The following is a 14,935-nucleotide window of genomic DNA, read 5'->3' on the forward strand; positions in this document are numbered from 1 at the left end:
TAAGTATGGTACAAAAGGGGGTGGTGATGGACGGATCCTCCGTCCATCACCACCCCCTTTTGTACTGCTTTTGGCCGCCATAAGTGTGGCAGGGTATGCTCAGACGTGAGTCCCTTGCTCACTTTGCCACTGGATTCAAGCAAGCCGGGCTGAAGACGGCTGGAATGCCAGAAACCGGTCCTCGGAAGCTTTTTTCCGGTTAACAAATAACTATCTAGAATCTAGATTCTAGATAGTTATTAACTATCTAGAATCTAGATTCTAGATAGTTATTTGTTAACACTAGCTCTGCACTGTCCTTTTAGTTTGAACTATGAGATACATCAATAAAGTTAGGTTTCTCATAGATCAATTTTAATACTTTTCACTTTGTTCACCTGAGCACTCCACTATAAAATCCCATTGATTACCATCTGTTTCATCTGGTAAGAACCTACTACTAAGTAGGGCGTATCTTGGGCTGATAACAAGTTTGCAGCCCTGTTAAAGCTGTGAGTGATGTGGACAAGGAAACCCAGATGAAGAAAAAGATCATCAAGTTTGGTGACTGATGGGTATCCAAGGAAGATATAAGATTTCTTTCTATATTCAGAGTGGGTTGTTTCATGTTTTGTGAGAGATCAGATAACGTTTTTTTAACATTCCATGAAATAAACAACGTTTTGTTAGTATCTGACATGTTTGGTCTCTCTTCTAGGGGCCAAGTAGTCATATTTCTGCTGTGGCTAGAAGGTCTCACAGATCTAGTGTTATTTTCTGAGCGTCCATGAGTCTATCTAACATTATTGGGATATTGGGGTAGCTTTGTGCCTATTTATTCTTTAAATACCAATGTAGGCCCATAGACTTTGATGCAGCCAGCTGTGCAATGTACATTTTCAGGTCAATTAAACATGTAATACAAAAAAGCGTCAGTAGGTGGATACAGATGACATAAATATAAGAGTAAAGTGGCTAATATCAAGGTATGCACAATAAGATGTCGAAAAGGATGATAGTGTTTTTAATGGGATGGCACAAGATATAGACAGCCTGATAGAGGGCTTTAAAGGCAGCAGAATTCCCCTACCAGATGAGCTCTTACATAAAGGAGGCAATATCTCACAGGAAACATTCTAAGTTAAAAATACAAGGTGGAAATGGACTGCGTACCCACTGCAAAAAAGAAGGAAAATGGACCCGTCCATTTGAGAAGTAAGTGTGAGAGGAGGATTTCATGATATCCACATTTTATATATCTCTGATATCAACTCCCAGTTTTGTGCCTTATTTGCATTTTAAAGTAATGCCTTATTAGTATCTAAAAAGTCCTCTTTACGATTTGCCTTTGGCAATAAATCTGTCTTTAGTGTTGCAAAGAAAGCAGTATGCATGGAGGTGTTTCGCTGAATGACGTTGTATTAACCAACAGTTTACTGTCAGAATTGCAATGATGTGCATTGGATTAACTTATATTGAGTTGTAATGTCTCATAATATCTCATATTGCCTTGTATTGTATAGTGTCATACTGAAATCTCTGGCACTTTATGTTCAATCATTGATGGGAGTGGTCTTCTATGATCTTTCATTGCACAATATGCGATTGCATTGTATTCCAGTGCATTGATATGTGTGGTATTATGTTGTACTGTATTGTGCTATATTGTATTGTATCTTATTGTAATGTGTTGTACTGTAATGTATTGTATTGTGTTGTACTGTATTGTATTGTGTTGCATTGTAATGTATTGTATTGTATTGTGTTGTATTGTAATGTATTGTATTGTGTTGTATTGTATTGCCCCATACTGCCTTTCTTTCTATTGTGGATTATATCATGGTATTGTCTCACACTTTATTGTCAAGTATTGCATGGACTTGTCACAAATAGTATTTTATTGTGTAATACATGTGTTTCGGGTTGCTGTCTTGTATAATATCATGATGTCATATGGACTTGTAAAGTTGTTTTTCTAATTGTCTTGATTCACACTTTAAGTATTGCATACACTTGTCTCACATTAGCTTGCATTCCACTGTGAAGCACTGATTTATTTCATGCTCTTGTATTGTAACATCTCATATTGTCATTTTGTCTTGTTGAGTGTTTTCTTATTGTGTCTACTCTTGGTTTATTGTCAAGTATTATATGGCCTTGCCTCACATTATATCCATAGCACAAAGTTGTTTTACGTTGCATTGTATCATGTGGTATTGACGGAAGTAGTGAATAGTTTAATTTACTATTCCAACTCCAGTCCCCGTGGATAGTAGGGAAGGTGTTGGAAACTATTCCCTATCCTAGAGCGCCCCCCAGCGCAAGTCATTGTAAAAGTTGCGTTGTAATGGTTGCGTCGTAAAGGTACTTCGTTGTAACAGTTGCGTTGTAAAGGATGTTCCCCGGTATGGACAAATTGCTGAACTTGGCCCTTTCTGCGGGATCATCCCCAAACTTTTTGGTTTCATCCTCCTATTTTCTGAAACCATTTTTGTTTGATTTTACGAGTCTACGCACTTTACAGCTGCTAACCAGTGTGAAAGCACTTGTGCTTTCTCCTTTAAACATGGTAAAATTGAGTTATACCAAATTGGCACATTTACTTTACTTGTAAGTCCCTAGTAACGTGGTACTACCTGTACAGAGAGGCCTAAACATAAATTCTACCAGTGGTCCTGCAGGACTGATGGTGCCATGCAATTAAATAGCCTTTTAAACATGTCTCATGCCTGTCATGGCAGCCTGTATATGCAGTTTTAAACTGCCATCTCAAACTGGAAAAAAATTGTTGGGCTGAATAATCCTTTTTAATATATATGTCAACCCAGGGTATGCCCTGCACAGCTCAGAGGGCAGGGTGCAGTGAATTTAAACATTTGGACATGTAGTTTTATGTTTTACATTTCCTGGTAGTGAAAAACTCTTCACTACTGCAAGGCCTATCTCTTCCATAGGATGACACTGTGTTATCCTATTATAGTATAATAAGTATAATATAGTATATATAGTATATAGTATAATAAGTAATAACTTTCAATTGGGAGCAAGTAGGAATGTTAAGTTTGGTGTCTAAAGCACTGTAATTTAAAAGTTATTTCAATAGTAAAGTCGGATTTTAAGTCACAATTCTGAAAATGGCATTTTCTTGTACTATTTGGTGCATGTAGCCTGGTTCCTGTGTTTAGCTGGCGGTTGGTCTTTGTGTATTACTACCAGACAGTGAGACAAAGGGGGAATAGGTGTTGGCAGGATGGACCGTCTATGACTTGATGAAGGGGGGCTGTCACCTACCGCACTTGCAAATCATAAAGCCTCTGCCTCACCACACTTACAAAGGGTTTGACACTCGTTTTTTTTAGCTCCCAGACAAGCTGGAGCCAGGGCAGGGAGGCAGGACATTCAAAACACCTTGGGGTGGGAGGGGACCTCCAGAACCTTCTCCTACTCTAAAACTGGCACCAAGTATAAATGTTGGACCCTCAGCCCCAACTTTTCAGTACACTTCTGGATCTGTGGATACTACAGAAGAAGGATTGCTGTGCTGCTCTGCTGCAAGAATGACTGCCACCCTGCTGCCCTGTTACTCTGCTGCCCTACTTGCTGATAAGGAAGAGTGGGCCTGTACCCTTCATCCAGGCTGAAATGACCCAAGGGTCAGTTTGCTGACCTCTTGTTATGAGCTACAAGGCATACCAAGCTCCTTAGGCTCCAGAGCAACAGCCCAGATGAGCTGATGTCTGGACCTGCAACTGGACCTGCCTGAGCCCTGCTGACCTCTGCTGTAGCGAGCTCCTGATCCCCAAGAGGTGCACCTCATGGTCTGGACCTTTGGTGCAGCATCAGTGGGGCTCCTCTCTAAAGAAAATAAAAAATCCTGAAGTTTTAGGCTCTTCTTGACCATGAATGTGCCAGGCCACACTGCCTGCCACTGCAAAGCCATGGTGAGCCCAACTCTTTGCACCACAGTGACTTCCACAACGACCAGCATCACAAGATATGCACCACACACTACAACATTGACAGCCTGCAAGGACCACAAATGCAAAGCTCTAGCAATGACCACCTGCGACATCGGACAGGACCTTCGCGCTACAGCAACGGTCGTCAGCAACACCTGGCCTGCTCTTCATGCTACATTGATGACCATCCATGACGCCCTCCCTGCTCTTCATGGCTCCCTCAACAGAAAACATAACTTTTCATACTAGAATTTTAAAGGTAACTTTTTCATCTGGATCATCTGGCCATTGTATGTATGTATGTATATATGTATGTATGTATAGGTATTCTTATATAGCGCATTTGCTGTCACCCTACGGGCATCCTGGCGCTTAGACAGTCATGACATACAAGATGTTACCAGCATCCGAAACCCTATTCCAGCATCCTAGGGAACAAGTGGGTTTTCAGGGCTTTCTTAAAAAAGGGGAGGTCTTCCATACCCCTCAGTTCCAAAGGAAGGGAATTCCACAGTCTTGCTGCGGTGAACCTGAAGGCCCGACCTCCCATCCGGGACTGCCGGATCTTGGGTACTACTACCCAGTAGGCTGAAGCTGACCGAAGTGGTCTACCCGGAGTATACTAAGAAAAGAGGTCCTGCAGAGGGAGCGGACCTTGACCATGGAGAGCCCTAAATACCAGGCACAAAGCTTTAAAATCGATTCGCTGCGAGATTGGCAACCAATGGAGGTCCCTGAGTGCCTTAGCAGAGGAGTCCAGGCGTCGGCGCGACAGTGCCAATTTGGCGGCAAAATTCTGCACTCGCTGCAGTTTCCCCAACAAGGTGGCAGGTGCCCCCAGAAGCAGTGCGTTGCAGTAGTCAAGTCGACTTAAAATAATGCTCCGCACTACCTCTGGTCTAGCCTGTACAGGGAGCAAGGGTAGAATCTTGCGCAGCGAGCAGAGCAGTGCCATGCAGGTGGCTACCGTTTTGTTCACCGACGCATCTAGTTGCAGCCTGGAACTGAACATCACACCCAAATTCCGCACAGATTCAACAGGTGAGCCAATCCCTTGGAAATCAGGGGGCCAAAAATCCAGTGGGAGAGGCCTAGGGGTACGGTCCATCGAGCAGTGCAGCACCTCGGTTTTTGAGCTGTTAAATTGCAGGGAGTTGTTACCTAGCCATTCTGCCGTGGTGCTCATGCATCGATGGAAGACCTCCTGGGATACCGCCTCCTTACCTTCAAACGAGAAGATAAGTTGGGTGTCGTCTGCGTAGTTGGTGACTGTTATGCCAAAGGATGTTATCAACGAGATCAGGGGAGGGAGTTAGAGATTAAATAGGATGGGACTGATGGCCGACCCCTGTGGTACGCCCTGTCCAACTCTCCTGATGTCAGATTTAAAGGGTGGCAGGGCCACCAGCTGGTGCCTATGATCGAGGTACGACACCAGCCACTGCAGGGCCAGACCAGACACTCCAACCTCCGTCAATATCCTGATCAAGATTGCGTGGCTGACCGTGTCGAATGCGGCCGACATGTCGAGCAGCACTAGAAAGGCTGCTTGACCCTGGTCGGCACGCGTCCGAAGGTCATCAAGAACAGTCACCAATGTCGACTCCGTCCCATGTGCTGGCCTAAATCCAAACTGGGCCACATCCAAACACTCGGTGGACTCAAGAAAGTTGGAGAGATGTTTTGTGGCCAGTTTCTCCAGGATTTTGATTGGAAAAGGCAGCAGGGAGATCGGCCTATAGTTAGCTGGACACATAGGGTCCAGATTTTTTTTTTTCAGCAGTGGGGAGACCACTGCCAATTTCCAGCAGTCTGGCACTCGTGCGGAACCCAAGGACTGGCAGCAGATCGAGAAGAGTGGGGGAAAGAGCTCATCCCGGAACAATTTCCAGAACCTAGGTGGGAGCGGATCAGATGGAGATCCAGAGGACACCCCATCGGCTAAGGCGCAAAAATCCTCGAAAGATGGTAGAGGAAAATTGTCCAATCCCGCTGATATGCCACCCTCCTTCCTGGTCTCATTCAAGAAAGAATTATCCGCCATCTTGCCGGTGGACGGGGCAAGATTATTTAGGATGGTAGCAATTTTGTCCTCGAAGGCTTGTGCTAACGAGTCACAGAGAGCCTGAGAGGCCGGAATGACATTTTTTGTGCAGGCTGGGTGGGCTAAATCCTTCACGATTCTAAAAAGAGCCTGGGACTTATTCGCAGCAGCCTTCAATGAATCCTCTAGAAATTTAATCTTGGCCAGCTTGATCTGAGCCTTATAGTTCGCCAATGCCTGTTTAAAGAGGATTTGTTGTGGTTCTAGGTACTGTTTCCTCCAGGCCCTCTCAGCCTGTTTGCACTGCAGCTTAAGCTGCCGGAGTTCTTCTGAGTACCATGGCATCGCAAGATGAGTCCTAGCTCAAATAGTACGCATTGGGGCCGAGGAGTCAAGAGAAGTTAAAATTCGCTGACGAAAGGTCTCATAGCTCACGTCCACACTAATTCCCAAAGTGAAGCCGTCCGGAAGCAAAGTAGGCAGGGTAGAACGTGTAAGAATTCTGGACCATTGTCTACCCATCCTGGTGCCACCCATCCTGCCCTTCTTAGTAGCAGCGGCTGAGCACGAAAGAGAGAAGAGGACAAGAGCGTGGTCCGTCCAACACTGAGGTAGAATGTTCCTCAGAGACGTTTGACGTGCGTCAGCGAAGAGCAAATCCAAGATGTGACCTTTGGAGTGAGTCTGGGTGAGTACGAGCTGTTGCAACTCAATATTACAGCAGGCTTGGACCAGCTCTACAAAGGCTGAATTCGTTGGTCCCTCAGGCCAGAGGTTAAAGTCCCCTAGCACCATCAGCTTTGTATGGGAGTGAGAGAGGTCATAGATTAAATCTATGAGCTCTGAGACAGCCGATAGCGAGCTGGCTGGGGGTCTGTAACATAGCAACCCAGTGTATAACACACCTCCCTGATCTTTAATAGAGAAGCCCAGCAATTCACATCCAGAAATGGCCTTGATATGAAGCTGAGAAAGATCTAATGTCTCCCTGAATATGAGGCCGATTCCACCCCCTCTGGCTCCCATCCTCGGATTGTGAATGAATTTGAAACCAGGGGGGCAGGCTATCCCCAATTCCACCGAACTTGTTGCTGTGGTCCAGGTCTCTGTCATAAAGAGTACGTCTAGACCGTGAGACTCTATCAGCAGCGCGATTTCCTCACAGTGCTTAATAAGAGACCTCACGTTCAGCAGGCCGCAGGACAGGACATCAGGGTGCCTGCCGATGGAATTCTGCTTACCGATTGGAAGAGTGCCGGAATTCAGGCGTACCAGTTCGTCGTGGGAGTAGGAGAGTGCCCGGCGCGTCCTGTGCGCGAACGGGCGCAAAAGGGCTTACCTCTGGCGCACCTCCGGCGCTCCGCTGGCGCGCCCGCTGCGCGCCGGCGCTGCGCGCTTTGGGGTCAGCCATTTTATATAGCCGTAAACGCGGGAGTCCCCCAACCAAGATGGCGCCTGCTATTCGGCACTCCCTGGTTCCCTCACCTAAGATGGCGGTTTCAGTCACCGCAGCGCGATGTCCCCAAGAGCAAAGTGCCCTGAAGCGCTCTAATTCCCGCAAAGTGCGGGTGAGGTCACAATTAAAATGCAGGTGAGACCTATTCTTCAAATGTAGCCCCCCAATGCCAAGCCGAGAGAATATTGCGCCTAGCGCCAAGATCGTCAGCGCGAGCGCGCAATGGAGCAGGTCAATTTAAAATAATTAAAAACAAGCAAGCAATGCAGCAACAGAATCCTTCAGCGCGCGATAGTCATGTAGTCTGACCTGTCGGCGAGGAAGTTCCGCTTTTAATCCCTTTCCAATCGCGGGAGTCCTGCAATGCTATCAACTAGCCCCCCAACCAAGATGGCGCCTGCTATTCGGCACTCCCTGGTTCCCTCACCTAAGATGGCGGTTTCAGTCACCGCACCGCGATGTCCCCAAGAGCAAAGGGCCCTGAAGCACTCTAATTCCCGCAAAGTGCGGGTAAGGTCACAATTAAAATGCAGGTGAGACCTATTCTTCAAATGTAGCCCCCCAATGCCAAGCCGAGAGAATATTGCGCCTAGCGCCAAGATCGTCAGCGCAAGCGCGCAATGGAGCAGGTAAATTTAAAATAATTAAAAACAAGCAAGCAATGCAGCAACAGAATCCTTCAGCGCGCGATAGTCATGTAGTCTGACCTGTCGGCGAGGAAGTTCCGCTTTTAATCCCTTTCCAATCGCGGGAGTCCTGCAATGCTATCAACTAGCCCCCCAACCAAGATGGCGCCTGCTATTCGGCACTCCCTGGTTCCCCCAGCAACAGAATCCTTCAGCGCGCGATAGTCATGTAGTCTGACTGTATCTGGTCCGAGTTCCATCACGTTCGGCCTAAACTTGTGATTTTCACCTGGTCTCGAACAACCAGATAACTTCGATGGTGTGTTGTAGTTTTAGGCTGTATAGTTACCTTAAATCTTTGAAATTGCATATCTACAGCTCTAATGATTGGATTTTAGTTGTTTTTGACCTCAAATAATTTGTTACATTTTTCTCTATTTTTCTAGATTGGTGTGGGATTTTTCTTCTGTTGTGTTTCCACTTTCTTGCTGTTTGAACAGGTGCATAAATACTTTACACATTGTCTCTAAGTTAAGTGGGACTGCTTTTTTGCCAAACTACTAGAGGTATCGAGCACAGGTTAATTTGAGGTTTGCTTGTATTTCACCCTGACAGGAATTGCGGTTGCTGCTAGGGTAGGGTTTCATCCCCCTCCCCCAACCTGTAACCTAATTTCCATCACATATTCTATTGCACAGTACGTTTTTCTTATTGTATTGTGTATCTCATTATTGTCAAGTCCTATAAAACTTGTAAATTTTGTAAGAAAATGCACTGTCTCAGACTGAATTGTGTTGTACTGTATTGTTTTATGTACCACTGCATTTTATTGAATCATATTGTGTGTTCACATTTCATTGCCTTGCATTATACTTAACTGTATTGTATTGTACAATATATGACCTCTCCATGAAGAGGTAGAAAATCAACTGAGTGGCCAGAAAGATTTGAGCCTAGCTATAGGTGTATGCTAGTTCACTGCTATTTCAAGATTTGAAGTCGAGAACCTCTAATTTGTGATTGTCTTTAGCACGCTGGAGGCAACAGGTGATAGTGATACCTCGTGGATGAGTACATAGGTGCTTCCGGCTTTAAGTTCCATCCATCAAACTGCATCACCTGTTGCCTCCTCTTGTTAATACACTGTGTTTAACTGTTGCTGATATTCTCACAGCCACAATTTCCAGATCAGTATTTCATCTACCAAACAAGCACTACAGGCACAAGTGTGGCTCAAATTCGGACTTCCTAAAATAGTATTATCAAGAGAAGGGCATGATTTTAAATGTGCCATAAACTAAACATATCAAAAGTAGATAAACTTGACAGGCTGCTTCGTTTGGAAATGACAAAGTCTAACAAGAAGGCTTCCTATGGATGGGAAACATCGTTTACAATGCGGGGATTACATTGAGATGCTATTACATCGCAGTTTTCACAACGCAAGTTGTTACAACGACTTGCGCTGGATGGCGCTCTAGGACAAGGAATAGTATAATTTACTATCCACCACCTTCCCTACTGTGTGTAGACTGGAGTTGGAATAGTAAATCATTCTACTCCTAAGTCCAGCGCCCTCCAACACAAGTTGTTGTAACGACTTGCGTTGTAAAAACCGTGATGTAATGTACTGCGATGTAAATGGATGCGTTATAACATCATACAACCCTATGGATTATAGCTGGTGGACTCTCTAAGTAATTTACAAGTGGGAGAGCTTTGGAGCACCTGGGGTATCTTTAATAAATTGAGAAAAGCTTTACATTAAATCATACAAAAGAAATCTGGACTTCAATATAAAAATGAATTAAGGCAGAGATCCCATGCTTGGATGATAATAAAAAACAATGAATTGAAAATGCATCCTTATCTTACAACATACTGTTCAAGACTCATAAAAAGCAAGTTCATGATATACCGCTTTGGGGGCCTGCCAAAGTTGGATTTTCTCCCCCAATAGGCAAAAATGATCAAAAAGTGCAACAGGCAATGCATGCAGACTATGTGAAGAAGCAACAGAAAGAAGTATCCACATCGTCTGCATCTGTCATGAGGTCTTAAAAGAGAGAAGGGATATGCCAAGAAAGGCACTAAACCAATTTAACTAATTGACCATTCGTACATGTAGACAACCAGTTATTGAACATCCCAAAAATGCTACTATAACACACAATTTGTTAGATACTTGGGCTTAGTTAAATACTTGGGCTTAGTAGAGAAAAAGCTGGGCAATTTATCACAAACAGCGCTTTACGTAGCGAATAGATAACATTCTTTTTTATTGTCTATATAGAGGAAGGAACCAAATGAATAATATTATGATTTAATATTTATGGTTTTAATGCTTGTGCCTTTACACATGGAGAAGTTTTAATAGTTACACAATGCCATCACTAAATTTGAATTTGAACTCTATTGCTTTCTATCAGCAGTGCTGGCTGTTTCTCCCCCAGGAGCATGGACCATCAGGAGAGAAATGGTGGGCATCAAAGAGGATTGGAGGAATGAGAGACCCTAATGTCTGAAGAAGTGTAATACCTTGTCAGAGGAATGAAGAAATACTGTAGGGTACAGAAATATAGAAATCCCAAAGTACTCAACATGCGATTCTGAAGTATAAGCTCAGGCCACCCTACTATGGAGATGTTGCTGCATCTTCAAATGTTGTTGGCAATACTCTGCAAAGCGGAATGCAACACATGAAGGAATATTAGCAAGCATGTAAGGAATAGCTTGCAATCATACCATGAATTGCAATTAGAAATCTGGACATTCCGACAGAAGAATATGAAATATTTGTGAATATTAAAATGATGTTTTGTATTATTATTTTTATTATATTATTATTATTATTATTATTATTATTATCTAGTATGGTGGGTGTTCCTCCTGTGCTGAATGTTTGAATTGATCTGTTTCGCTATCCCTGTTTTTTTTTCTCCTCCTCACCCCTACGAACTGGAGCAAAACTGTGTCAGCAAAGCTCATGCGTATGATGGTCATTCCCTACAGAGTGTTGTGTAAATGCCAAAGTCTGAACAACTGGAAAGACCACTTCATTCAGCATTACTCAATGTTCTCATTTTAAGGTATGGTCTTCAAGGTGCCTTAGATTTTTCCTTGTTCATTCCGTGCATCATTATTGTACATCGATGAGCATTTCCATTTGTTCTCTGGAGCCCATGATCCTGTTCCACTTTTTCTAGGAAGGAGAGAGTCTGACCTATAAGAATTGTATTTGCATTAAACGCTAGCCCTCGCTTCACTTGAACCACATTTTTAATATATGTTCCTGGAGACAGAAGCCTGCACAAAGACTTGGATGTAATGGAAACCTATGTAAACAGTAAAGAGAGGCAGCCATTCAGAGCTACATGGTCCTTGACTTTGCAGGGAATCCTTAGATCTAGGATTAAAAGTAACTGCCACCTGGAGATTGTGACACAATACGCTGTCCTGTATGTCCACTTCAACCGTTCGGTTTCAGGGAATTATATTTCCAAGGCCCGGAAGAAATTTTCTACAACCTGCCCCCAAAACAAACGTACTCGAGAATCCTTGCCCACCACAATATTATCCTCCGGCATGATTGTAGTTTCCCCCAACTTGTCAAAAACAAGTAAAGTTATCCACCTGAAGCTCTGTAACAAGGGATGTTAAGTATACATCTGTGTGCATGTACCTTTGTATCCTGAAACTGCAATAGTTTGTGCAACATAAGAGATTTACTTCAAGCCCTTTGGAAATAATTTGGTATCTGCTGCTATTCTTAAGTGCTAAGTATCACTTGATTCTGAGAATCAAGTCCATCTTTGCAAATGAAGCATGATGGCTTCATTGTGCAGAGATTTGCTACTCCAGATCACCTCTGGTTTATCACCACTCAGGCAAGCAATCAGTAGGTGGATCTTCCTACGCAGGTGGTTTGGAGAGGACCAATGAGAAGCATGCCCACCACAAAGAAGATCTGAGTATTATGGTATAGTAGGAAGGGATGTATTGAATGCAATGGTGTATTAGAAGGGTACGGATTATTTACAAAACATCCTAGAAATAACAGTTTTAAAATGTTGGCTTAGTTAAATTACAATAGCAATAGAAAATCTGTTAATTTTATAATGTAAAAAACAAATGATATCTGTAATTGCTAAGCAGTTCTGGTTTGAGCGGAGGACTCCTGAGGTTCCAGCGGGTGCGGTACAAGAAAGGAGCAAGGACAGCAAGAGCAGGAGGAGTAGTCGCCTCCCGGTGCATGGAAGCTTGTTTACATGGCACCCATACTGGAGGGGATCCTGCACTTTAAACAAGGCAGGAGTCAAATCCCTGTCTCTGTTTCTTAATGGTAGGTTCTCTGTGCGTGATTATGAGTGGACAGCAGAGGGGGTCTCTGTGCATGATTAACAGAGACATTAGAGGGGCTCCCTGTGCATGATTAACAGCGGGCAGCAGAGAGGTTCTGTGCATGATTAACAGTGCAACACGCACAAAGAATAAGGGGTGGGAGGAGAACAGTTTCCACTTTGACCTCCAATAACACTGTTTAGCACGCAAAAGAAGGGGGACTATATGTACAGAAATGCTGGAATCATCATAGGGCTGCTAACACACCTTCGCGCCAGCCAACGCTGGAGGGGGAGCAATAGGAATGGGGAAGACAACACAACATACAGTAATAAAGAAACATGGGATCATAAGTGATTAAAGTGCAGAAATTGTGATTGAAACTGGGCATCAGGATAACCTCAAACCCATTTTAATCATGGTTTCCCTGCCCAGAGTAAAAGGGTCATATAAAGGACCAGTGGATGGTGGTATGGAAGGCTATGATGAGTCACCTACCCCTCCACTCTGCAAAAAATGTCAACATGTTTCAGCCAGAAAAAAAGTAATAATAATACTCCGGCTTTCATCAGGACTCACATATGATAAATCCCATGGGTACTAACCCTACCTCCTTAATCCAAGGATAGAGGATAGAAACGCTTCTCAATAAACGTTCCCAACAAATAATGGGATGATTTCCATGGGGAACCGAGTTCTTTCAAATTCCAAACCTGAAATGGCGTGGGAGTGAGGACTGTCCCCTATAGTCACACTTTCGTCAAGGTAAGCTGTCACTGAACCATTCGTCATTCCCAATATGATTAACAGTGGACAGCAGAGTGGCTCTCTGTGAATGATTATCAGAGTAAATCAAAAGTAGTATGCAGTTCCTAAGGAAGAGGGAGGAAGGCGCTCCTGAGGTCAGAGCGAGGGAGGAACGGGGGAGGGAGCAGGGGACCAGGTAAGAGAAGGACCTAAGAGGGAGGAGAGCTCCAATAAGGAACAAGGGCTCTCACACACCCCTAAAGGTGTCATGCTTTATAATAGGGCAGCTCCTCGTTTGGCCGGCGCTGCAATGCCCAACTGGCCCCGCAGAGGAGCATGTTTAACAGTGGACATAGCTTACATGTATCCCACCCACGTACATGGTCATTGGGAGTCCTGCACATATTGAAAGCCTATGTGGGTTTGAGATAGTAATACAAGGGCTTTTCCTGTTAAAATAACTTTGACTATAAAGCTGACTATTGCCAGTGCCATCCTGCAGTCCTCACCTTGGCTACGCGGCAAGTATAGACTGCATTAGGGGGTGTAGCTTGGCAACCACACTATAAGTTAACTTGCTCCAACCCAAATGTGAGAAAAGAGCTATACTGTCACTGATTGATTCCATTTCAATACAAGCTTAGGAAATGATGGATTAAAAAGAAAGGAGTCGCAAATGCAGGTCCAGCAGCATGGTGGAAGGTGAGTGAGGGTTCCACGTTACATTGCTAATTGTTCTGAGACCAACCAAAATTAACAGATCATTTGAAACTTTGCAAATGTGTTTAACAAATAATTAATTTGAGGCATCTTGTTTATAAATTACATTGAACTGCATATAAAAAAATATTATTTTAAATTCAATATAGCCAAACCAACATTTTAAGTAATAGTTATTCCTAGTTGCTTTGTTTCTAAATAGAACTTGGATGAAATATGTTGAAATGTTAGCAAATGATGGTTGGACCTTTGCTAAGTATTAACATGAGGTGAATGGAATGGGATGGAATATTTCGAAGATGGGATATGGTGAAATATTTTAACGCAGTCTAAATATACGATTGGAATGTTGTGAAGTATTAGCATGGAGCGGATGGAATTTTGTGGTCTGTTAATGGAGGACATGGATGGATTATGATGGGATATTATCAAAGATACCTACCCGGGGGATGGCTCAGGCTGCTGCTCTTTCCTTAAAAGAAGAAGCAATAGTACAGAATGTTAGCAGCAAAGCCATGAGTTAAACCAAGCAGTACTCTACGTTAAGACAATGTCATCTCTGAAACATCATAAAGCAGTAGATAGAAGCGGTGGTGAAGGGATGTAGGAGGCTGCGAGTGGGGTCAGTCCCAGTATTGCTAGCCCTGGCTGGTCACAAGAGGCCCTGGCTTCCACCCCACCCCGTCACCCGGTGAAAGACCGCTCACAGAATTTAGAATTCCTGCTTAACTTCGGTGAAAATCATGGTTTTCCTGAAGGCATGGAACTTTGACAATGGTTGGCAAATTTATTGCACCTCATTGGCATAGTTTTTCAGGATTCAAGAAACAAACTCTCAAAGCATGCTGGTTTCTTGCATACAAAAAAGTCCAATGTCTCTGACATGCAAGGATCTTTCTCCCTGTTCGCTGGGGACACTGTGAATTTTCCCGAACCTTGTATGATGGACCCGAGTAGAGAAAATGAGCGGCAGTCACTCCGTCCTAAATAGGGTGGGCCAACCGTCACTTTGTTGCAATGGGCTTGTGGCAGACGAGCTGTCATGCCGATGGTTTCTCCGGTG

At 43.8% G+C, this 14,935-nt stretch overlaps 1 protein-coding gene across 1 annotated transcript in view; it reads right to left on the reverse strand.

Annotated features, from left to right (window-relative positions):
- KCNQ2 (potassium voltage-gated channel subfamily Q member 2) overlaps positions 1–14,935 on the reverse strand; it is a 359,037-nt gene that overhangs the window by 53,782 nt on the left and 290,320 nt on the right. Inside the window, exon 11 of the mRNA XM_078650429.1 lies at positions 14,315–14,344. Within this exon, the coding sequence (XP_078506555.1) occupies positions 14,315–14,344 (30 nt within the window). The remainder of the gene's footprint in view (positions 1–14,314; positions 14,345–14,935) is intronic.

This window comes from Lissotriton helveticus, chromosome 7, assembly GCF_964261635.1.
Source record: "Lissotriton helveticus chromosome 7, aLisHel1.1, whole genome shotgun sequence".
Taxonomy (NCBI): domain Eukaryota; kingdom Metazoa; phylum Chordata; class Amphibia; order Caudata; family Salamandridae; genus Lissotriton; species Lissotriton helveticus.